The 25,305-nt window shown below is 45.2% G+C and overlaps 3 protein-coding genes across 3 annotated transcripts; all 3 read left to right on the top strand.

Annotated features, from left to right (window-relative positions):
• Positions 1-5,078: 5,078 nt before the first annotated feature.
• Positions 5,079-8,739, top strand: LOC101773504 (probable peroxygenase 5). The gene is made up of 7 exons (XM_012845598.2): positions 5,079-5,299; positions 5,373-5,646; positions 5,812-5,934; positions 6,048-6,133; positions 7,102-7,202; positions 8,145-8,270; positions 8,362-8,739. The coding sequence occupies exons 2-7, from the start codon at positions 5,622-5,624 to the stop codon at positions 8,516-8,518; spliced, it is 618 nt and encodes a 205-aa protein (XP_012701052.1). The 5' UTR covers positions 5,079-5,299; positions 5,373-5,621; the 3' UTR covers positions 8,519-8,739.
• A 1,788-nt stretch (positions 8,740-10,527) lies between these two features.
• LOC101773919 (probable peroxygenase 4) lies at positions 10,528-14,018 on the top strand. The gene is made up of 5 exons (XM_004965096.2): positions 10,528-11,062; positions 11,265-11,350; positions 12,297-12,397; positions 13,349-13,474; positions 13,561-14,018. The coding sequence occupies exons 1-5, from the start codon at positions 10,714-10,716 to the stop codon at positions 13,715-13,717; spliced, it is 819 nt and encodes a 272-aa protein (XP_004965153.1). The 5' UTR covers positions 10,528-10,713; the 3' UTR covers positions 13,718-14,018.
• A 5,861-nt stretch (positions 14,019-19,879) lies between these two features.
• LOC101774317 (probable peroxygenase 4) lies at positions 19,880-25,088 on the top strand. Its single transcript, XM_004965097.3, has 7 exons — positions 19,880-20,116; positions 20,328-20,471; positions 20,554-20,639; positions 21,646-21,746; positions 23,425-23,429; positions 24,474-24,594; positions 24,688-25,088. The coding sequence occupies exons 1-7, from the start codon at positions 20,092-20,094 to the stop codon at positions 24,845-24,847; spliced, it is 642 nt and encodes a 213-aa protein (XP_004965154.1). The 5' UTR covers positions 19,880-20,091; the 3' UTR covers positions 24,848-25,088.
• The last annotated feature ends 217 nt before the right edge of the window (positions 25,089-25,305 follow it).

Genomic DNA, 25,305 nt, shown 5'->3' with positions numbered 1-25,305 from the left:
TTCAGAGTATTCCAATGGTATCGAATTCAAGGAAACGTGTGTGCTCTAACTTCTAGTCTAGTCGATCCAAGGACATACACAGATAGGTGGTGAGGGTAGAGAGGATTCCTATAGGTAGCACTTGAGGCAAGTTAAAGATCGATCTCTTGATTAACGATATTCGCTTCGGGCACTAGCTTACTCCTGGTCTGCCAGGTGACTCCAGCTAACGGCTCTACGCTATATCCGAATGTGGAGGATTACAAAGGACCAACAGGACTGTCACCACCTACGGCCTACCTCTAGCAATCCGTGGGATATAAGGCACACGAAGGATAACCCCTAGCCTAGAGACCACGTCTATGCTATTGATTACTAGTGTATTCTAACTACATCTGACGTCCCATAGCAAACTACAGCACTCTGTATAAATATAGAGTGACGAACCTGCAAGTAAAGAGAACTGATCTCACTTGGATATAAGTACTACCTGAAGAAAGGAATCACGAATACGAACTTACTTATTACCAAAGGAAGCCAACATCCGTAGAAGTACAAGATTGGAGAAGAGCGCCGACAGACCCGACGCTTCCCCGAACTACCCCTTACTCTCCCCCTACTCTAAGCACTAGCTGAGCAGCACCTTGCCTTTGCAATGTGGCTCTAAACTCTTCTTGAGTGGTGCGTTTTGAAAGTGAGCCTCTCCCGTTCTATTTATAGGCACTTGGGGTTAGTTCCCGAGGGGAATATTCAGGGAATCTTCCTTAACCGCCATTGCAAGGTTGGTATCTGGCGACACGTGGCGGCTGGAGATGAACGGGGCCACCAGGGGTTCGGCCAAACCCTGGGGAACCGTCTTAGGCCACCGCCTTTGGTTGGGTGGCTCCCAGGTTGGTTCCCATGTGGGTACGTGATGTTTTGCGGTGAATCTTGTCGGTTTACTCCTGTTTGTGGGCTCTTCAATCCGTGTGCTTGCTCTTGATTGGTTGAGAGTGTGTTTCCTTGCTTTTAGAGTGTTTTCTCCTTTAATAATGGACCTGCATACTATTAATAGAATTAGCGGTCCTTCCTGCATGTTTGTAACGGCCTGCCTGCATGTTTTAACGGCCTGCGTGCTGCTATTGTTTTGGCTAGATCCTGTTGACCAGGCAAACTAGATAGGGTGACAGTTGCAGCACGTTCGTGCTTTGTACGTGTACTTATACACACACACAAGTCAATACAATCCCTCTCTTGTCACTCTCGCTCCTCCTTCCTTCATGGTATCAGACGGGCTCGAAGGCTTCGTCAATCCCTTCGCCTCTCGATCCTCCTCTCCTGCTTCCTCTCAAATGGATAGAGTGCTTGATTCTTCCTCTGATGACTCCCCAGCCAGCTCCCCCGACCAACTTTGCGACATCCTATGCCGCATGCGCCAGGGTGACCCCAACGCCTCTGAATCCGGCACCCCTTCCCAGCCGCCACACCTCTCACGGCTCTCCAGTGGCGAGTCGACACCTTCCACCATCCCTGCGGCGACGATCCAGATAGTGAACATCTGCACCCATGTTCCCATTGTCCTCGACATGGTGGACTCCAACTACTCCCAGTGGCAGCGTTTCTTCGAGACTGTCTTTACCAAGTTCGGTCTCCACTGCCACATCAAGGTCGCTCCTCCTCCTAGGAATCCCGACGCCAGGTGGGTCATGAACGACGCCAGCATTGTCAACTGGTTCTACACCATAGTGACCCCTCGACCTACGGGCATTCGTCATGCAGCCAGATGACACGACGGTGAGCGTCTTGCGTGCCATCGAGGGCATCTACCGTGACAACGTCCTCACTCACGCCATCTACATCGAGTTTGAATTCCACAACCTGTAGCAAGGCGAGATGACCATCTCACAATACTGTGGCCGGCTCAAGACCCTTGCCGATCAACTTCACGATCTCGGCCAGCTCGTCCGCGATGACAACCAGGTGATCAATATGATCCGTGGTCTTAGCCCACGGTTCCGCCATGTCATCCTATCTCTCACCAGAGTTCCACCCATGTTCCTGGAGGTGCGGTCATTTTTGCTCCTGGAAGAACTGCGCGCTCAGCAGGATGAGCGCCTCCAGGTTGCCCAAGCGCTCTATGCCAGCAACGGCGCTCATGGCTTCAACAACATCGCTCCTTCATCAAGTGATCGAATGCTTACGCAACGAGTTCACCGTGAAAGACCTTGGACTGCTTCAGTTCTTTCTCGGTGTCAACGTCAAGCGCACCAACGTCAGCTTCTTCCTGTCGCAGTCTCAGTACGTTGAGGAGCTCCTTCCACGCGCAGGCATGGTCATGTGCAAGCATGTGTAAACACCTGTAGACACAAAGGCCAAGCTCTCGGGTTCCAATGGTGCCAAGCTTGCTGATCTGTCGCACTACCGCAGCTTGGCCGGCGGCTTACAGTACCTGATGATCACTAGGTTTGACATCACTTATGCCGTGCAACAAGCTTGCTTGCATATGCACGACCCCTGTGACTCCCACCTAGCCTTCGTCAAGCGAATTCTCCATCATGTTTGAGGAACTACCGGCTTCGGCATCACCATCTCTCCTACGGCGCTCACCGACATCATGGCGTACTTCGGCGCGCACTGGGCTGGTTGCCCGGACACAAGACGTTCGACTTCAGGCTACTGTGTTTTTCTTGGGCGAACACTCATGTCGTGGTATTCTAAACGACAACCTACCGTGTCTCGTTCCATCGTCGAGGGCGAGTATCAGGCGGTGGCGAATGCAGTTGCTGAGAACATTTGGTTGCAGCAGCTTCTTGATGAACTTGTTTGTGGATTCAAGACTGCCACAGTTGTGTTATGTGACAACATTTCGGCGGTTTACATGGTGGAAAATCTAGTACATCATCGACGCACAAAGCATGTTGAGCTGGATATCCATTTCGTTCGGGAATGCGTTGCTCTTGGCCAAGTACGGGTTGTGCATGTGCCTACGGAACAACAGTTTGCCAACGTGATGACAAAGGGCCTTCCAAGCTCGGTGTTCAGGGAGTTTCATTCCAGTCTGTGCATCACTGAGGGCGATGACACGACTGCGGCAGGGTGTTAACAGAATTAACGATCCTTCCTGCATGTTTGTAACGGCCTGCGTGCTGCTATTGTTTAGGCTAGATCCTGTTGACCAGGGCAACTAGATAGGGCAACAGTTGCGGCACATTGGTGTTTTGTATGTGTACTTATACACACACAAGTCAATACAATCCTTATCAAGTTGGCTCAGATCTCTCTCGTCACTCTCGCTCCTCCTTCCTTCACATATAAATATTCACCAACACTTGTGAAATTCATTAGTAATAACTTCTACCATTACTCTTGATGCTCATAGTTTAAGTGTTTATGCAGGAGTTGACGGTCTAGATTTGATACTTAAAAGCCATCAATAATGGAACTAAGTCTGAACTCTGAACAAACATGAAAGTTATATTTATTTTGAGCTGAACATATGTCTTAATTTTTGTTATAATATTTCTTCATTTTATGGATGAACCCTTTATTTGAACAGATTGATTCTGATCGGCTGCTGTCGAAGTACTGATGTTGATCATCTTCTCTTTGCAGAATGGCTGCTAACAGGTATGTGGCCTCAATCCAGGTTCGTCATTAACAACTTTTGTGACCATGACAATGTATTGAATAGATCTGGTCACCAAGTGCATGCATCATTTGTTTCTGCAAACTGGATTGGCATACATGATTAGGCAATGATTGATCATTAGCTGCATTTATACGGTTATACCTGTTCCAACACAGCCAGCATTACGCAACCACTTAAAAAAGTACTAGTATCAAAGTTCCAAACAAATGAAGGGCAGGTATCAGGAACGTGTTACTCATGCACTCATGTTATTCTCGAGTAAAAAGAATGACAACGTTGTTCTTTTTTCTAATGAAAATCAGAAAAGTCAGTCCTATTGTTAATACTTCATATGATTAATACAATAACACTTCCAAGAAAACCCATATGCGACCGACTCTATGAGTAGGAATGCCTACGCCATTCATTGCTCCAACTAGGATATGTCCTGTTTTTCTTCTAAAAATCAGTTGAAGTGGCCGCGCCTTTGTTCTTCTTGATCTTAAAGCAAGATGCTACGCAACCTATGAAGAAATGGGCGACTTTAGAGTGCAGTGTAATCTGCGAAACTAGCACGCTCTGAATGGTTCGACATTTATTTTTTTAAAAAAAGGTTGGACACCGGAAGACTGGCTTTGCACACCTCTGAATCCTGATACTCGAGACTGAAGGCATGGTTTGGCGTGAAGGGAAAAGCGTCGTCCTGTCTTGTCAGGACCAGGAGCTCTCCTTTAACGAACATGGTGGCACTGCGCTGTATCAGCCTAATGAGTAGTGATTACCCGGAAAGATGACGCTGACACACGGCCACATGGTAGGGGTAAATCAGGGAGGCTAACTGCTTCCTTTCCGAACGGCCAGCCTAATCTGATAATCAAAGATGTGAAAAAGGTAAGACGGCCACATGCATGTTTGTTCAGCCTAACTGCTTGCTTTCCAATCGGCCAAGCTAACTGAAGGAGATGAAAATGACACCACTTCACGGGTCGCCGGCGTTTAAAGCTTACTCTATACGTGTTGAGCCGTCGTTCATGCGAGTCACTCGGGCCGGTGCGGTTGCAGTCGTTGCTGGTGCTTGTCGTCGTTTTCAACTGTAAACTCGTTTCCGGCCGGCACTGGTCCGTACTCCGTGGCAGGCATCGCACAAGACGACCCATGACGGCGACGAGCGACGACGACATTCACATGTTGCTGGTCAGGGTCTTGTTATCTTCGAGTTCGTGCGTTGCCTTTCGGCGGCAGGGAGAGACTGATGATTAACGCGCACGCACACGCGCACACGGACGGACGGCACCACGCCACGGCCACACGGCCACGGCCGCGCTCTTGCTCCAGGCTGGTGGTGGATTGCACGCGTCGCCGACGCGCCCGTGCCGTCGCCTTTTCCGGCCGTAATCCCCAGACCCCAGTAGCTAGCGCGGGGGCACGGGCGTGGCGTGCCGTGCAGCCGTGGCGTGGTCTCACTGGCGGCCCTGCTCTCTTGCTCACGGCAGCCGTTCCGCGCGCGGTCGTCTCTCTTCATCCGTCCATCCTCATCCTCTGTGCGCGGAGAGGGGGATCGGAGTCGTCGGAGCTACAGCGCACGTGCTCGCCGTCAGCTCGTGCGCGGCGGCGACCGGCGACGATGTATATCCTCGTGCGCGCTCGCGGCTGCGCGCCACGAAGCTTCGGCCGGAAACAGAGCACGCGCGACGGCCGCCAACTGCTCTGCACGTACGTACCGCAACCCTGAAGACGATATTATACAAATCTTTCGTTTTTGCTAATCGTTAGGTTGGTTACTTAGCGAGGCGCGCAACGCGGCCGGAGCCGCGTACAAATAGCACCCCTCCCACGACGCAATGCGCATCCACAGCTCCACAAGCTAACCTCCCTGCTGCTTACTGCCCACCACCCCCACCAGCTTATTGGCGTCGCCACACCTCTGCTGCGACAGTGCGACCACGACACTCCTTCGTGATCCAATCTCCCCCCTCCCTCCGCAATCTCCTCGCTCAGCTCGTCCTCGTCGACGAAGAGAGATCACAGCCTCTCCATGGCCGCTGAACCTGCAGACACCGGTAAGTCTAGCTCCCACCTCCCAGGAAGAAGCGTTAGCAAGTAGAGTGAGGGAGTTACAAGTATGGAAAAAAAGTAACCGCTGCTTAATTGGCGAGAATGTCCTTTAATTCGTGGCGCAAGTTTAGTTTCCTCCTGTGATAACCGTACGTGTGGTGGACCTCCAGGGAGCAGCAAGGGTTCCTCCATGGCGGACGTGTACAGCGGCGAGCTCACGCCGCTGCAGCGGCACGTCGCCTTCTTCGACCGGGACAAGGACGGCGTCATCTACCCATCCGAGACATACCAAGGTGCGTACATACTGCGTATTTTTTATTTGCTCCATTTGTATAAGAATCTTCGTAACGTCGCCTGACGCCTCTTCTGATCGATCTGGCCTTTTTTTTTTTCTGGCCTGCTGCAGGGTTCCGCGCGATCGGGGCCGGCGTGCCGCTCTCCGCCTTCAGCGCCCTCTTCATCAACGGCCTCCTTGGACCAAAGACGATACCGGTATGTGATGTCTCTCCTCTCCCCAGGCTCCAGTCCAGTGTCCCTCTCTCTTGGCCAGATCTTGAAATGCTTTCAGTTTGCCGTAGGTTTTCATTGTCCTGCAGGGCTCCTGGCTGAGCTCTGAATCTCCCTCCGGTTTGGCCTTTGGCAGCCGCTAAATGTTCTAAATTAGCATAGTGGGATTTTCTACATGTCAAGAAGAAATTAAAACCATATGGCGTTTAGTGATCCTTTAGAAGTTACGAAATGTGGAGAAACGCCTAGACCAGTTCTTGCATGAAGCGAGGATAGGATGTCTTGAGGTTGCTTCAGGTTTCGATCTTGCACAGCGTCAGCTTGTGGCAAAAGATGATACGCCTGCTGTCCTTCCGTGCTCATAAATCATAACTCAAGATGCCGTTTAGGACATTGTTAACACATGTCCTGCAGTACACGTTGTGGACTAGTGCATTTTATGATTTACAACATTAAAGAGTATGAAAAAAACATAATAAAAAACACGTATATCTAGTTGCGGAAGGTTTCAAAGTTCTATGCATGCCACCATCTACCATTCCCCCAAAAGCGACAACATTGATTAGTCAGGTGTCCTTAACAATGTGATATTGTCAGATAATCATTCAGTGGGAGCAATAGTCCTAACCTTATGTCCCCCTAAAGTTTACATACATGCTAGTTGCCAGCAAACATTACAACATGAAAAGTTGCAATCAATGGACATTTCTTTTCAGAAAGAAAGGGAAAGTATAGGCTACCCGCTAGCATAATTGCATACACAAAGCTATGTACTAACATACATACATATGAACCTTCCATTATGAACCACCGCATTCCATTATGAACCATACACCTTATTTTCGGCTGTCTTTCCAAGCATATAACTCTGAAGTCGTGTCTGCGAATCGATTCCGGTGCAGAGATCAACTTCTTTTCTGTTGCTGATGATTGGTTCCATGTTATAATTTCAGGAGAACGACAAGGCTCCAGCCTTCAAGCTCCCCATTTACGTGAAGAACATCCAAAAGGGCAAGCACGGAAGCGATTCGGGCGTGTACGATGCCAATGGAAGGTACCTAATCCAAACTTCCATCTGTCAACATCAACATGTAAAAATTCAGGGTTCAGACAGGTCACATGTCAGCAACACAGTACAATATCCAGTTTTTTAGTCAGAGTTAACCACTTGCCATTGTACTTTACTGAATCAGGACAAGTTTACACTAATGAACAAGTAGCCACCCATAGAGTATTAATAAGAGACATGTGGATGAGTAGCTAAACAGGACTAAACAATCGGTAGTGCCACTTCTGTTATGTGAGATGAATTAGCCCATAGTCGATGATGAACATAAGGTTCAAGGAAACAGCTGTTGGGACGAACGAAGGGTTGCCTATGTCCTGTATTTTGCCCTTTGTCTAAAGCAACACTCAACGGCTCTCAGTTCAAATATTTCAACGTGAGATGCAAAGCATGAGAAAAAAATATTGACAAGATGAGGTTGTTGCATATAGGTTAACGAAGCATAGTTCCAAAGGTAAACGAAAGGAAAACTATTGACATGAGGATGGGAAGGCGTTCACATGTACCAGTCTTTTAATTAGATCAAACACTAGGATCACTTAATTTTGTTAGCGTGGGCAGATTCAGGTACTGACTCAAATACTGACCAAAAGAATGCTATAGGAGTAGGTTGCAACATGACGTGTCTGAATTTTATCAGCTCAATCTATCATTGAATGATCATGAGGTTGAAAGACCAAGTGTTAACTTGTGACAAGTGGCACTACCCAACTCTGACTAAAGAAAAACAAAGGAAGACACTAATATAGATATTGTGAAGAGTTCGATGCCTTTGACTTTACTGTAATTTATCACAAAAATAATAAGTCTTGACTTATCCTGTTTGTAAAAGAACAAGGATCTATCACAATTATCTATGCAGTTACAAAAAAAGTTCAGCCTCTTCAGCTAATAGAATCGCTACTCATCATGGTATCTATCAACCTCCAGGTTCGTTCCTGAAAAGTTTGAGGAGATCTTCAAGAAGCATGCCCACACTAGGCCTGATGCCCTGACAGGCAAAGAGCTGCAGGAGCTGCTAAAAGCAAACAGGGAGCCTAAGGACTTCAAAGGATGGTAAGTTCTCTTCAGGAGTTGAGAATAACATGGCATCAGATGTTAAATGTTGCCTCTTTGAGCTCAGTATTTTTGTGCAAAATTACCACAGGCTGGGTGGTTTCACGGAGTGGAAGGTGCTCTACTCTCTCTGCAAAGACGAAAAGGGGTTTCTTCACAAGGACACTGTCAGGGCAGTCTATGATGGCAGCCTATTTGAAAGGTTGGAGAAGGAGAGGAAGTCCAAGGAGTCTACTAAGAAGAAATGATAAGAACATCAGAAAGAAGCTGTGGAAGAATTTGTAAACTATGGCGTGTTGGATCAGTAAATTTATATCCTAGTTAGTTTGATGGATTCCTATGTCCGTCAATTCATCTTTTATATATGTAACAAGGGCCTGTCCTCTCATCTAAATTTATTGAAAGTATTTTGTAAATCATGGTAGGTAAGCTGTGAATTGCCCTTCATAGATTTTCAGTTTACGTTCTACTCCCCTCGTTCCAAATTGTAGGTCGTTTTGACTTTTCTATGTTCATAGATATTGTTATGCACATAGACATACACTATATCTAGATGTATAATAATATATATGAAACTAAAAAAGCTAAAATGACCTGCAATTTGAAATAGAGGAAGTATTTGTTATTTTAAAACTGTTTTTTTTACTTCAATAAACAGTTGATCACTGATTCTGTTCCATGTCGTCCAAATGCTTGAAAAATTTCCACGCGTCCATCAAAGAATTTTAGCCGTTAGGGTCAAAGTATAAACGAATTTACCATATGCTCGATTAGTTTCGACTTTTGGGCATGATACGATGAATTATTGCATACAACTCATTATGTTATTAGGACAAATGCCTCAAATGCAAAATCGAAGATACTTGGCGCAATTTAATAGAAACATGTTGCTCCCCTCCTATTCCATATCTGACTAGGCCTTCTTGATTTTGTGATTCTGACAACCTGATGCAATATCCCAGTGGTACGGATATTGAGACGGGACCAAAATCCTTGAAGACAGCCATTGCAATAGCTTGATGAGTATGTCCACAGATTGGAGGGTTGTAACTTGTAAGAACGTGCATGGAGGACGTGAACCTGGCCAAGTGCGACTCACTCTTCACAAAAGTTCAAGTATATATGTAGGTATGTTTGGTTCCATGCCAAGGTTAGCCAAGCTAAATTTTGGCATGTCGTAAAACTTTGTCCGCTATTTGGTTCTAAGCCAAAGTTTGGCTGGCCCAAAAAGATTTGACAGGCGCCTGCTGCAGGGTGCGCCCCTCATGCGGGCAAGCAAAATGCTTGCCCAAATTGGTCAGGCTATCTCTCACTATTTTTTTAAAAAAAGAGAAGATGCTATTCTCTCAACATTTATTGGTTGCACGTGGTTTGAAAATTTTGAATTATCAAGTTTTAAATGCTAGGAATAAAATGAGGTAGGTAATTACAAGGATTCAAGGACAAAGTTGTCATGTGCTTTTGCATACTAGACACGTAATCCAATCCAAGAAATCAAGTCATAAAGGCCTGCATGATTATGTGATTCTTAATCCGTTGAAACAAAGGAACGGATTGATTCAGACCGTATGCTGCCCCAGCTACGATTGCATATTGAACAAATCTGGTCAGTGGTCACCATGTGTGCATCATTCTTTTCTGCAACCCCGATTGGTATATATGATCAAGTGATGATTGATCAAAAACTGCTTATACACTAGTCTCTGACACCAGCATTTGGTTAACGAATAAAGTAATTACTGCAAAAGTAGCATCAAAAGTTCGTGATAATAAGCTAGAGCAGGTACTACAGCAGCGTGTTAGTCATGTCATTCTTCGACAAAAGAATGGCACAAGTGCTCGTTTGCACCGATCAATCCCAACAACCTCGCGCGGAATCCAAGACCGCCCAAAAACGAGTGCAAATTCTTCGCTTAATTAATCCGAAACAAATTAATACTCATGGTGGATAACCTCGGTAGCAGGGGATATCCAAACCCGACCAGTAATCTTGGCCTCTTGGGTCACGTTGGCTTACATGGCAAGTGGTGTTTTTTCAGTTTCTTAATGTTACTTCCTGTGCTTGAGGTCATTTACTTTCATGTAATTTCTTTGTCAAATTATGTTCAAACTTCTTCCCCTCTTAAATGAATAGGCAGCGCTCCTGCCAATGTTTTCTAAAAAAAAAACATGGCAAGTGGTTGCGCGGCTGCTGGCTGGTGCCCCGGATACAAATAGCCCCTCATCGCGCCATGGCACTCCGCAAAAGTAGCCTCCATCGCGACCGCGACATCGATTCCTTCAGTCACCCGCCACACACACCCCGTTGGCATCTCGATCTGCCACATTCCTTCCTCTCCCTCCAAGGCTACCTCCACACTCCCGTCCTGTGTCTCTCTACAACTCCCCCTCGCCCTTCCTCAAAACCGTCGTCGATCTCCTCCAATCCAACCTCGTCGTCCCCATGGCCGCCAAACCAGCCGCAGACCCCGGCAAGTCTCCCCACAAAGAGTCAGCGAGGGAGGCAATGGGGAATGAGAGTGGAGCGGCGGCCGTTCCGCTGCTCCGAAAGCCGCGGCCGGAAAGATCCCTGGCTCGTCGGCACGTCCTTCGCGGCGCGAGTTTCGCCCTCGTAACCACCGCGCTGCTCTTCGTGCTGGGACGACCAGGGATCAACGACGACGCCGTCAAGGAGCAGGGCTCCTCGTCCGTGGCGGGCGTGTACGGCGGCGAGCTCACGCCGCTGCAGGGGCACGTCGCCTTCTTCGACCGCGACAAGGACGGCGTCATCTACCCCGCCGAGACATACCAAGGTGCGCGCGCGGTCGCCTCTTCTGGTTCTGGCCCGTCGTGAACACATGAATCTCGCAACGAACATAGATATAGCAGATGATTTCTTTGGACTTATCATGGTTCATGAAGCCTTCTCTGAATCTCTTTTCTTTGCCGCGCGAGCTTTCTGTGCCGATGACAGTGCTAACCATGTGTAGCTGTGCTTCTTGTGCCCCGCTGCAGGGTTCCGCGCCATCGGAGCCGGCGTTGCGCTGTCCGCCGTCGCTGCCGTCTTCATCAACGGAGGCCTGGGACCCAAGACCATACCGGTTAGTTTTCGAATCTGAATCTTGGTAGAATCATGGTTAGTTTATTAGTTGGCTCGGTGTTTAGTTTGATCGCCAAAATTTCTGTACGTGAACCTGGCAGAAAACTAGAAATATGTTGATATCAGTTAGCTCTGTCTGCCCCACTCTCCGGCAAAGCGATTCAGTTCTTCTGCATGGCAGGAAGAACAGCCTTTAGTGATTAGTGATGGTTTAGACGTTTAGAGCTACGATCAACTGTTTTGGGTAAGGTGGCGTATGAAATCTTAACGTTGCTTCCTGTTTCTCTCCGGCACAACCCCAGCTTGTGGCCTAGTACAGTGATGGTGGCGTTTGCTCCTCCTACGTTCAAATTCAAACGATGGCATTTAGAGTATCGATGTGTCCTCTGATATAAATATGGGACCACTAGATGTTCATCATCTCGACGATATTAAAATGCATGAAAACATATTCAAACACATTTTATCTACTTTTACCCAGTGGTCAGACTTTCAAGAGTTTGACTGCGCAGATCCTGAACATAACTCTCGAATCTCGAAACAAGGGAGTAATCTTTTAATCAAGAGTCCCAAACAATGCCATATAATTAAAGATGTGCTGAATGGGAAAAAAATCCTTAACGTGAAGATACACACATGCCAGCACACATTACACCTAGAACGATGCAACCTTTTTCATCAGAAAAAGGAAAACAAAAAGGCAGGTATAAAGCTGCGCTGCATATGTCTTATGGCACATATACCTAGCACTGCATTATTTCCACCGTGAATGTGAACACTCAAGACCTACAAAAGCAAAGCTAACACCTTTAGGTTATGTTTTCAGCATAGAACTCTGAAATCGTGGCATACGTAAGTGCGGATCAATTCAGGTGTAAGTTAGGATCCCCATATCTGTTTTTCTTTTCTGATGCTAACTCATTTCCATGTTCCTCGTGTCACTGAAGGAGAACGGGAAGACCCCACGTCTCAAGCTCCCCATTTACGTGAAGAACATCCACAAGGGCAAGCACGGAAGTGATTCAGGCGTGTATGATGCCAACGGAAGGTAATTTTCTTCAATTTTTCATCTGTCACCATCCATAGTTGTTCCTTCATATAGTTGATATGCCAGCAGGACAAGAGTCCAGTTCTGGTGAGTAGAGTTAATCAATAATCACTTCTCATTGTACTTTACTGGTCAATCAAGACAAGGTAACACTAATAATTCCGTAGTCCAAATAATTTAAAGTAACACAAGGAGACATTTGAATGCAAGTAGGTCTGAGAAGTGAGACTGATGGATGCAGTGTCACTGCACATTAGTGAAAAAGATTAAAGGAAACGTACAGCTGGGGACGTAGGGTTGTGCGTGTCGTTTCTGCTGTCAAAAGGAACAGCATCATCAACCACTACAGCTCGATATTCGAATGGGAAATGGAAAGCATGGCACAAAGAATATTGGGAAGGGTGGTTATTGCATTAGTTAACTGAATCAGGAGCCAAACGAGGTGAAAATAAAACTTAGATCCATGGGGATGGGTGGTGTTCACATATGCCAATGCATTTCTTTGGACCAGCATACGGATCAGTCAATTGTAAGTGTGTGGGGGATGAAGTATTGAGTCAAGTCAGATACCGAAAACAGAAACATTGTTACAACTCTGAGTTGCATCTGCACCTGTCTAAGTTTTATAGGATCGATCTATTAGAGAATTAACCATGTATACTGATGCTGAATACCAGGTGTTCAACTATTGACAAGTGGGTCTACACATGTCTGATTATCGTCTTATTGAAAAGCACAGAAAGACACTAGTACAAATACTACCGAGTGAAGAATCTGATATGATGCTCTATTTTTTCACTTTAACTTACCATAGGTGTTTCTGTCAAGACAGGTCTTATTACAAAATGAATAACATGTCTTACCTTTATGCTCTTTTGCAAGAATGCGAGGATCTCTAATAGTTATTCGCCCAATGTAGATTTTCTAACCATACAATCTATAAATCTCCAGGTTCGTTCCTGAAAAGTTTGAGGCGGTCTTCAAGAAGCATGCCCATACCAGGCCTGATGCCCTGACAGGCATGGAGCTCCAGGAGTTGCTCCAAGCAAACAGGGAACCTAAAGACTTCAAAGGATGGTAAGTTCTCCGCATAAGTTATTAGGATAAATGGCATCTAAGTGATGGTCCTTTGAGCTCAGTATTTTTCGGCAAAACTTCTACAGGTTGGGTGGCTTCACGGAGTGGAAGGTGCTGTACTACCTGTGCAAAGACAAGGAGGGGTTTCTCCACAAGGACACTGTAAGGGCAGTCTACGATGGTAGTCTGTTCGAAAGGTTGGAGAAGGAGGGGAAGTCTAAGGAGTCTACTAAGAAGAAATGATAAGAAGATCATAGAGAGCATACAGTGCAAGAGTTTGTAAATTATGGGGTGTTGCAGTGTGTGTGGATCAGTAAATCAATATCCTAGTTTTTATTGATTCTGTATGCTTGTCCATTGTTTTTTATAGCTATCCTAGAGATTCTAAGTATATTGAATGTATTTTATGAATTAAGGCATGCATTAGTTGCGAATTGTGTAATTCTCCCATATTCTTAATTCACGTTTCAGTGCCTTTTATTTTCAAATTGTTTGTACTTAATAGACAATTGACGTAGCTGTGCAATGCAATATATTCCTTCCACTGTGTATTTATTATCCAGTTTTCTGCTAGGTCTTTTCCTCCATGCTCATTGAGGGGCTACTATATATTCACACACAAAGCCATTATACTTTTCAGCCACTTGAGACTTCTGATGCTTTGATCGAATTTAAGGCTGTTATTAGATCTTTGTCAAGATGTATGATTGAACCTCTCATATGATTACTCTACATCTGAAAAAAAATGCCTTTTGGCCTTGTGGGCTAACTCCAAATTGTTGTATCTGTTCGAAAGTTAGCCTGCGCAGCAATTTGATCTACCAAAATGATCAAACCACATAAGATCAATGACTTATGAGACATGATGTTATTACTTGACAAGATTGAGTTGAATCTTAAAGCATAACTATGGATGGTTCTCACCATTTAACACCGGCCACCTGGGTCTCAGCCATCCTTGTGCATGTATCACATTGCTAGTCTTCTGATCCGTACTATATTTATGAGAGGCCATGTTATATATAATAGCAGACTATGAAGAGCAAGAGTACATGATGACGAGATGGTGGAGACATTGTTGACCAAGTCAAGGTAAACATCGAATTCAATGCAAAGGCTTCCCAGAGGCATGAGTGTGAGGACTCGAAGGCTTATTGGATTGAGGACTAGGCAAGACACTCGTCGACATTGAGGAGCTTGCATAGCAATTATGTAGTGGTGTTTTGAGAAGCATGCAAGATAGTTTCCATTTCTCCTTCAAACCAGGGATGATAGGTTTGAGAACGCGTGGCACCATAGCAAATATTGCAACAAATCAAGCAAAGTCATGAAGGTTCTAGGCCCATTCGACACACATATTCAAAAAGTTGGACCATTCTGCCTTTCCGTGGGTAGTTATCTTTAGAACTGAAATAGGCCATGAACCTATATATATATTGGATGTGCTTTGTCTGGAGGGGGTCAAAAGACCCTTGTTTATTCGGAGATAGGCTAGCCAAGTGCTCATGGAGAGAGAATTGAGAGAATAAGCACTTCTCTAGCTCTTCTTTTCTTCAATTTAGAGGGAGGATGATGGGTGGTGGCAAGTGTTCTATAGATGAATTCCTCATTATTAATCGAAGATTGTTTTCCTAAATTCCTGCTCCGAATTCACCACCTTCTAGTCTCTTGCTATTTATCTTTTTTTTTTGGGATTTTTGGGGCCATTTTAGCCTCTTTCTGATCAAATGATTGAATGTATTTTGGAGTGTTTTCTTAGAGCAAATCAAAGTTGGGACATGTTCAAGACCATCAAGGGTGATCCTGTAGCAAATCCATGCATAAGCTTGTCAGTTTAGAGTTTTCCTATAAAACCTCTCCTTTTTGTGCTCTAGGAAAATCCACCATGTTTATGCAAAGCTTTGGTTAAAATTTTGTAAGATTTGGTGGTCGTTTGATCAATTTTTAGGGTTTGAATGTTCCCATACTTTGTCGCACTATTCGAACCCTAACTGCTCCATTGTGTCTAGCTAGAACAAAGGTATAAGATCTTTTGATAAATTTGGCCACTATTGTGTCTAACAAAGGTATAAGATCTTTTGATAAATTTGGCCACTGACCCCTTGAAGTGTTCCAATAGGATACCAGAGTATCCTATAAATATAACCAAGATACCTTTGTTGGAATGTTTTGACCTGTTTGTTGTACAGATATCTATGAGCCCACCAGAAGGTTTGGACAGTCTTAAATAGAAGGCTGGACACCGAGACATATTTGACATGAAGACTATGGCGTGGGACGGTGTGGTCTACGTGGCAAGAAAGGAACTAATCGAGGATTAGGAAAAGTACTCGTGGCAATAAGAGTAGAACTCGTCTAATTGAATCCGACTAGTATTCTTATAAACAACCGACCTGTAACCCTGCCTCCAGCAATATAAGGTGAGGCAGAGACCTCCTCCAAAGCAATTCAATCCAACCAACACACAGGACGTAGGGATTTGGCGTGGAGGAGCAGAGATGGCGCGCGCGACGACTGGGCGAGGCTGGGCTTCGTCGGGTCACATCGCCGGAGAGGGTTGGCTGGGCGGCGATGGCCAGCTGCGCGGCGCGACGTGGTGCGGCGTAACGCGCCATCCGCGATCACCACGGATTCGTGCACATGGGTGTTACGTGTGGCACACGAGGGCAAGGCCTTTCGGGCAAAATTTCTCCAAATTTTCAAACTAGACTTTGAAATCTACAAATCTAGAAGTTGGAGTTGGAACTATGGGCTACAAGTTCTACAAAAGCTATCATGTGAAAATCTCAGCAGATTTGGAGATAAACTTGTGCCAAGTTTGGTAGAATGCCGGCTAGGCTGAAATTCGAATTGGCCCCAAATTTGGCTGAACTTTGATCCAATTTTTGGGTGCCTTCTGCTCAAAATCAGAGGAAGTGCAAATTATGAAAGTTGTTTAGTTTGAAAAGTTCTACAACTTTATATTGGCAAAACGTTGAGTTCTTATATAAAATTTTATTTTTAAATCCTACCCAAATAAGTACCTTTTTGGGGTGTTTTTCACACTTAGGAGGATTTGAAAGGTATTTGAAACTTGACACTTGTCCATTTTGATGTATTTCTAATTTCCTTCTTAAATTCTCTTTTTTTATCCTTTTAACACTAGGGATGCCACAGCGGGTCGGGGCGGAGCCAGCGCTTGAGGTCCATCTAAAAGAGCTGGGCTGCGTCCCGGAGATCACACGACAACTAAACCGTAGGGTCCCAGAACTCACTCTTCGGGGGGAGTGGGGCCTTCCCGAAGAGCTGGGTGAAGACATTGGCTAGTGCATAGAAGGTGCGCTGGCAGGCCTCGGGCTTGGGGTCCACCCCGAGGTGTACATCAATCTGACGTGCTAGGGTATCACCATCGATGGGCAATGCGGCGGGGTTGCCACTTAGTGGCACCCCCTCCAGCTCAGGCTGGATGGGGAGCCCCTCTTCGAGGAGGTGTAGGTGACCTAGCTGGTCAGCGATGAAGTCCAGACTTCCAAAATGGAATGCTTGGGCTGGAAGAAAGCTAGGGACAAGCTGCAACTCGCCCCCAGCGTTGACAGCGAACTCGAGGCTCTCAAAGCAAATGGTGTCGCCCGGGGCAGCACCGCCGCCGGCGCTAAGACCGAAGGAGGCCATCAAAAGCTAGCAAGGAATGCGTGACTACCCCTAACTGGTGCACCAACTGTCGGTGTTTCGGACCGCCGACTAGTGATTGTACGCCGCGCTCTCCTCACTTTCGATGTCTAGCACACAGGAGATAAGGAGTTATACTAGTTCGGTAAAATTCTTACGTCTAGTTTTGGCAGGAGTTGTGCTCCTTGGATCAAGTGCACTAGGCTTACAACGGGGTGCTTGCAAGCAAGCATTCGTGTGATGTGTGGGTGTATGTGTTGAATGCGAGAGAGGGAGAAAGAAGGTCCGATTCCCCTTATATAAGCCAGGGACCGGCAATAATGTTGAGAAATGGAGGGGGTCCCCGACCTCAGAGGTTGGGGGTTGTGGCGTGGTCAGGTCTTTCTTGCACCAAGAGGCCTCCTTGTCCTGTTTCCTTGGCTGGTCGTGGACTTTGCACGCCTTGTACGATGGTTCCTATGCGGTGTGGGTTGCTTACGCACGGCTCAGCCTGCTTCGTGGCATGCTCCCATCCCGTTCGCCAACTTTGTGGCAGTGAATGGGACGGGTGGTGTTGCCATCGTCCGTACTGGTGACGAATGGGCAGGCCGTGATTAGTGGCCTGGACGGGCGCGCTGCTCGTCCCGACTTTCCCCGACCTCATTAGTGTGCTCACGGCCGCTCCTCGCCGTAACGTCTATCGCTAGGTCCCACCTCGTCTGCGGGACCATACCGGGCCTAGCGCGGTGGCATGGCCTTGATCTTGACGAGTCTCCTTGACGGCAAAGGTGATGATGATGCCGGGGCACGTGGGCGCGTACGGCCGCTCGTGGCCTCATCCTGCATGCCGTCCTGGGCGGTCCGAAGGGTGTAGCCTCACCCTCGGACCCCCGGTTAAAGGTCGGCTCCCCTCGCCCAGTCATGTCTCCGACGTGAGGCGGTCAGGGGGGCCATGCCGTGCATTTAATGCCTCTCGTACAACATAGGTCTTCCTGAGTCAAGGAGTGAGGTGAGGCGTTGCGGGCCCATTGTAGGCTCCGCCCCCGAGCTAGCTGAGTCGGCGAGTCGTAACTCTTGTCTTCCAACCATGGGAGGTCGGGTGGTGGGCCGCAATATCGTCTAAGATTCTTCCAGGATGCTTCTAACTGTTGAACCTTTAGCTTTTTGGCGCCTGGTTGCCTTATCCCCTTTCCTGAGGGTACTTCTGGTACAGGTACCCGTCACACATGAAAGAAACACTCCTGCCTTTGATATTAGCAGAGATTTTAGGACTACGAGATAACACCACTACAAGAGTTATCCCCCCTTCCGAAAAAAGTATACGAGTTGCTATTGCTATGTATTTCATAATATTTATTTTTCTATGCACAAATTGTAGAGTTACTACAAGATAATTTAGAATACAACTTATTGTATATCAGTATCAATACATGAGCTCGCCTATTGACGGATACTAATTGTACTGGCTCTAATACCCTGGGACAGCCGCGTCCACGGACCGAATGTGTTCATGGGAAAATTGATCTTGCCTCGTGCCATATTCAGACCAAAGATATTGATTGACTTTTTTTTTCTTTGCACACGTCAGTCATTGGATGAGGGATGCGGTCCACGTTCATGTACGTACGTGGCTGCGACGATATATAGCAGCTCGGCAGACGGCGTACGCGTCGTCGTTTGCTAGCTGACACGCCCCCGGCCGCCGCCTTCTCGTCCTCCCCTCGGACGAGACGAGACGAAACCGCCTGCCGCCAGCCGAGATCATCCCTTGTCCCTGCTCGTAACAATCACACGCACCCATCGAATTAGGATGGATATGGATGTCTAGAAATTCGAATTATCTGAATTCGTATTCACTAAAAAGTTAATATGAGTATCCGTATTCATATTAGTTTTTAATATGGATGTTAAATGGATATATCTGAATTCAATTTATAATATTTTTCTCCGATTCCAGATTCGTATTCGACAAAAATTAAAATATCTGACATTATCGGTATCCGCAAAGAATAAAGTACCCAATGAAACCATCTAAAATTTATTTATATTACTAAATACTAATTACAAATGATGTTAATTTTAATATTGCTAATAAAAAATATTTACACCATTCAAACTATTAAAAAATTGTCATATCTATATGACAAGTGACTAATTATGTTAACCTAATATTACAAGTGATATATAATGATAAAGTTTAAAGTTTAATTAATTTTAATACGACTAACCATATTAATTTTAAATACAGTGTATTATTTATTAAATGAATAAATTATATTTAACTTATTTTTATTATTAAATGATATATATTTACGTAAATACTTATTTTATAATTATTTCGATATATTTAATTATTTATTAATAAATATATTATTTTTAATAAGATATCTATGCTCATAACTTACTCCCATGATTTTTTTATCAATTATAAAACTATCGATAAAGTAAAAGTGGTACTCATTATGACACTATATTATATCGAGTAAATATCCGGATACGAATTATTTATTTTGTATTTGTATTCGTATTAGAATTCAAATTAAATTATAGTAAATAGTACTATTCGAATTCGATTTTATGCGTAGCTTATCCATCCCGAACGGAGCCGGTGCATGCGCGCGTGCCCGATTGTGACACGGCGGATCGACCACACCACACGCGCGGCAAGTGGGACGCGGCACGTACGCCGAGGGAGAGGCGCAAATCCAGCCACGAATCTTTCTTGGGTCAGGTTGGTTGCTTAGCATACACACAAGAGACAACACAGCTGTGGCCGCACCCGAAAAGCACGCCCACAAGGGGTCCGTTTCCATCGAAACTGTTCGATTCTTTTCCCTTCTGCCACCACCTTCGAACCAGCGCATCCCTGCCGTATTTTCCTTCCTCCCTCGCGAAGGCTCCAACTTCCCCTGCTCTCTCTGTCCCTCTGCAACTCCCTATCTCTGTCCTGCTCGGCGTCGTCGACCTCGATCTCCTCTGCAACAATCTCCATGGCAGGCAAAGCTGCAGACACCGGTAAGTAGCAGTCTCCCAGCCCCCAAGAAGCATTATTATCAGATACATATATACATGTAGAGAGAGAGGTGGAGTAGAAAGACCTGTTCCTCTTCCTCGCACACACCATGCAAATTAAATTCAAAGATCAATGGCTCGGCATGCTCTTCATTCGCGGCGCGAGTTTCGGCCTTGTAACCACCGCGCGCGCTCCTCTTTGTGTATGCACCAGGGAGCCACGACGACGCCACCAAGGGCCAGTCCTCCTCGTCCACGGCGGACGTGTACAGCGGCGAGCTCACGCCGCTGCAGCGGCACGTCGCCTTCTTCGACCGCGACAAGGACGGCGTCATCTACCCATCCGAGACATACCAAGGTGCGTGAATCTGGTAGCAGCTCTGATATTTTCTGGAATCGAAAGTGAGGAAATGGGACTGATGATCGTGCTGCTGTTGCAGGGTTCCGCGCGATCGGCTGCGGGGTGGCGTTGTCTGCCGCCAGCGCCGTCTTCATCAACGCCGGACTTGGGCCCAGCACCAAACCGGTAATCATTTCAACACACTGCTCGTGTGTTTCTCTCTGTGTGTTATTTGCTACTCTCTGTCGTCTGTCTGGTGTCTGCCTGTGTCTCTGTGTGCTAAAGGCCAAAGCTTGTAGTGATTTTGTGTAGTTGATTTTCTGAATTCTGCGTCTCCAGTTCCGCCTATGAACTTCACTCAGTCGGTCAGTCCGCCTGACATTTTATCACTAAGATGAACAGAGCACAAATTCAGCACTATGCGCGTTAGGATTCAATGATTTCGCTCCAGCGGAATGATTATAGCGATTAGACTCCGTCCTTGGCTTTATAGCAATTTGCGATTCGGTTAGTAATAGTCTCGATGAAACAGCTCAACTGTTTTTGACAGAAAGCGTGAGAACGGAGTGATGCTGCTTCGTGTTTCTAGCTGGCCTCCATAGACAGTTTCAGCATAGCATGTGAAATACGTAATGGTTTAATGTTCAGTGTATTGCTTGTGAGCCCCATGGACTACATGACTTTGGAGGTTAAGGAGGCTCTTCTAGCGACAAAGAAGTTCATCACGGAATTATAATTAATTATAAGCTAACTATATCTGCAGATGCCTAATATACTCTTCGAAACAATAGCGGAATATAGCTTCAGTAAGAGCTGTAAACAGTGAAAGCATATGATCGGATAAGTACTGTACAAGAAAAAAAATCACTAACACATGAAGATAGATACACACATGCTCCAGCACGCATTACAACTAGATACTATTCTCTTGAAAAAGCAAAAGAAAAGGCAGGCATAAAGCTACGGTCCATATGTTAAGGAATACATATAGACATACCACTAGTCGATCCCCTACCGCATTCCATTGCGAACACTCAACCAAGTAAAGCTTCCACCTTTTAATTTGGTTATCTTTTCGACATGTATATGGCTCTAAAGACGTGTCATTCATGCATAAGTGCGATTCGATCCAGGTGTTAAAGACTTGTGATGCCGACTCATTCCCGCGTTTTTTCTCATGTTGCTGCTGCAGGAGAACCAGAAGACTCCACCTTTTAAGTTTCCCATTTATGTGAAGAACATCCACAAGGGCAAGCACGGAAGCGATTCAGGCGTGTACGATGCCAATGGAAGGTACTTTTTTTCTTTAAAAAAACTTCCATCTGTTACCATCCGTGTGAAACCTTCAGATAGTTCATGCGCCCGCAGCCTAATGTCCAGCTCTGGTCAGTTGAGTTTCCATTGTACTTTGAGAAAATTCCGTATTTGACACCGGTAAAGTGAGAGCTTCCTTTTTCTGACCCTAGAAATTTTGAAATTCCCTATTAGACACTACCTTCAATTTTAGTTTCTTATTTGACACCTCCATCCAATCCGTTACCTACTTCTGTTAAGTTCATATATGAACCTGGTTAAATGGACCAAAATACCCTCAATGGAAGCTACATCCAACAGGCACCGATTTATTTATTTTTTTAAATCAATCGCTTGTTCTCCCCACCATATCGAAACGACGGCTTTAAAGAAAAGGAGACAGCGGCAGCCTATGCTCGCGGCTCAATGGACGTTGACTCGGTGAGGGTGGCGCAGAGACAGCCGTGCCTCCCGGCGCGGAGGCAGTCACGGCTCCAGGTGCGGCGACGTATGCTTCTCCAGGTGCGGAGTGCGTGGATCAAGGGCTGGGGAGGCTGGGCACTGCGCAGGGGATGGCCGGATAGGGATGGGTCGTGACCGCGGACGGCGATGGCGCAGGCAACCTCGGTCAGCCAGCAGGCTGCGATGAGCCGATGACTTGCGAGAAGATGAAAATGAGAAGATGAAAATGGCGCTGGTGCTACATGACGCAGACTGCTGGGTTCCATCTCGGCTAGCACCTTGGTGGCAGAATTGAACGAACGCAACACCAAATCAAGCATGCCATCGCCCAAATTGAGTTAGAAACACCAGAAACCAAGACCACACATGGCTAGATCGAAGATTCAAGTCCGCCGTTGCATCACCACATTGCTAATCTCTTCCCAATCCCCCTATGATTCCTGAGCTGATCCCCAAAATCAGACCCAAGCCTCGCATCATCTCCTTGCAGATAGCTTTGTCATGCTAAGGGGCAAAATAGTATTTTCACTCTTCACTGCTAAAAACAGACGATAGTGTCGAATAGGGAATAAAAGTTAAATCTAGTGTCAAATAGAGAAGTTCAAAATTTATAGGACCAAGAAAGGAACTCTCATTTTACCGGTGTCAAAGGAATTTTCTGTTACTTTACTGGTCAGTAAAGACAAGGTAACACTGATCATTTATCTCACTAACAATAAAGTAGTAGCTAAGCGACATGCAAATCGGCAAAGAAGAGTAAGCAATAATAATAGTGCAACTTTTCTGATGTGAGATGGATGGATGCATTATCACTTCACATTAGAAGCAACAAAAGTCTAAAAGGAACGTATAGCTGGGGATGAAGGGTTATATGTGTCGTTTCCGCTGTCTACACTCTAAAGCAACACTCATCAACTACTGCAACAGTTCAGTATGAATATCGAAATAGAATGCATGGCAGAAAATGAAAGATAACAATGGCAAGAGGTGGATGCTGCATTAGTTAACTGAATCAGGAGCCAAACGAGTTGAAAAGATTATTCCCATGATGACAGGTTAGCTAACAATTAGCATATGGATTAGTCAATTTTAATAAGTGTGCAAGATGAAGTAGTGAGAGGCTGAGAGCCAAATACGTACTGGCAAAAGAAACATTACAACTATGGGTTGCAGCAACACCTAAGTCTAGAAAAAGTGAGGGTGTTCTATCTATCAGATGGGGTTGCCCTACTGAATAATCGCAGGAACTAGGGTCCCAGAACTAGTTGATCAGCTTCTCCCAGCATATCTGAACCACCTGTGATATGATCTTGACGTTGGAATGACAAAGTGTCCAACTTTTATTAAAGAAATTAAAGTGTAGGAAAACGCTAATGCAAATATTGAATGAGAAGTCGGATGCCTTTGTTTTCACTGTAATTTTATCATATTCCATACCCATGTTTCTGTCAAGACGAATCTTGATGCAAATAGAACATGCATGGCCTGCCTTACTATCCTCTCTGGAATAGAACAAAGATCTCTCATAGTTATCTGCAGCCACAGAAAAACTTGTACAACAGCCTATCTAACCGATAGAATTATCTGCACAGTCAAAAAAAACTTTATACAAAGGAAGGCCTTTCCAATTCCATATACAATCTGTCACCATCCTTATGATCCCTCTCGGATAGGCCATGTGCCAGCTGCAGAAAAATCCAGTTTGGGTTAGTATAATTAATCACTTGTCATTGTACTTTACTCATGACCAGGTAACACTGATCACTCAGCTTCCTATAAAAAAAATGTGACGAGACACATGAGAATTGCCAGACACACTAGCTAGTGTTCCTTTTCTCCCTTATGTGAGATGGGATGAAGCTTAGAGGAAACGGTTGAGAATGAAGAGTTGGCTTTGCCTTTTCCACTGTTTAAAGCTACACTTAAAAACGACTATAGTTCATCAAAATATGTTTGAATATTATAAATAGAATCAGTCTATATCAGTACCTGAGAATGATCATGATGTAGGAAATATAAAGAAAAGGATACCAGGACATAGTGCAGATACTATTGAATTGGATGCCTTCGTTTTCACTGTAATTTACCATAAGATTATTAATTTGATAAGATAAGTCTTGCCTAAAAAATGCTAAGACAAGTCATGGTAAAAAAACCATGCCATGACATATCCTGCAAAAAAATAAATCTATCATTAACATTTACAAAAACTAACTCAATAGCATGAACTTTAATATCTAATGACATCATCTATGAAACTTGCAGTTCCTGAAAAGTTTGAGGAGATATTCAAGAAGCATGCCCACACCAAGCCTGATGCCCTCACGGGCAAAGAGCTGCAGGAGATGCTCCAAGCAAACAGGGAACCCAAAGACTTCAAAGGATGGTAAGTTCTCTTCAAGAGTAAGTAAAATATTGCGTGCATGAATTAGGTGATGCCCATTTGAGCCCAGCTTTTTTTTCGGCAAAATTATCGCAGGCTGGGTGGCTTGACGGAGTGGAAGGTGCTGTATTCCCTGTGCAAAGATAAAGATGGGTTTCTCCACAAGGATACTGTCAGGGCGGTCTATGATGGCAGCTTGTTTGAAAGGTTGGAGCAAGAGAGGAAGGCTAAGAAGGAATTTACGAAAAAGAAATGATAATAACATCACAAACACTCTTGTGACGAATTTGTAAATTATGGTGTGCGTGTGGATCGGTGAGTTATAATAACCATAGTTTCATTGGTTCTGTATGTTTATTTGTGAATTCATCTTTTCTGTAAGAAGAGCCTTTCATGTAAAGAAACTGCAAGTAATTGTGGGTTATGTTCAGTGAGATAATCCATAGTTGTAGCCTCTCATATTTTTCAATTCATGTTTGTTTTGTTTTGATGTTTTACAGTCATTAGAGAGGTACAAGGAAGTCATTGCTCGTTACAAATCATTATATTAACTTCTATTACCTCTCATCTTACACTAATACTTACGTTACTTAATATATGTTGTAAGTCAATAAGCAGACATGACGGTGCAATATCATTTTCACTCCCTTCTTTGTGTTTTACTTATCCAGTTCACCAGTTTTCCTGCTCCAAGGTTGTTAACCGGCTAGTAGA

This window comes from Setaria italica, chromosome IV (assembly GCF_000263155.2).
Source record: "Setaria italica strain Yugu1 chromosome IV, Setaria_italica_v2.0, whole genome shotgun sequence".
NCBI classification, from domain to species: domain Eukaryota; kingdom Viridiplantae; phylum Streptophyta; class Magnoliopsida; order Poales; family Poaceae; genus Setaria; species Setaria italica.
Note: the sequence above shows the minus strand (reverse complement) of the source record. Positions and strands in the feature narration are given on the sequence as shown.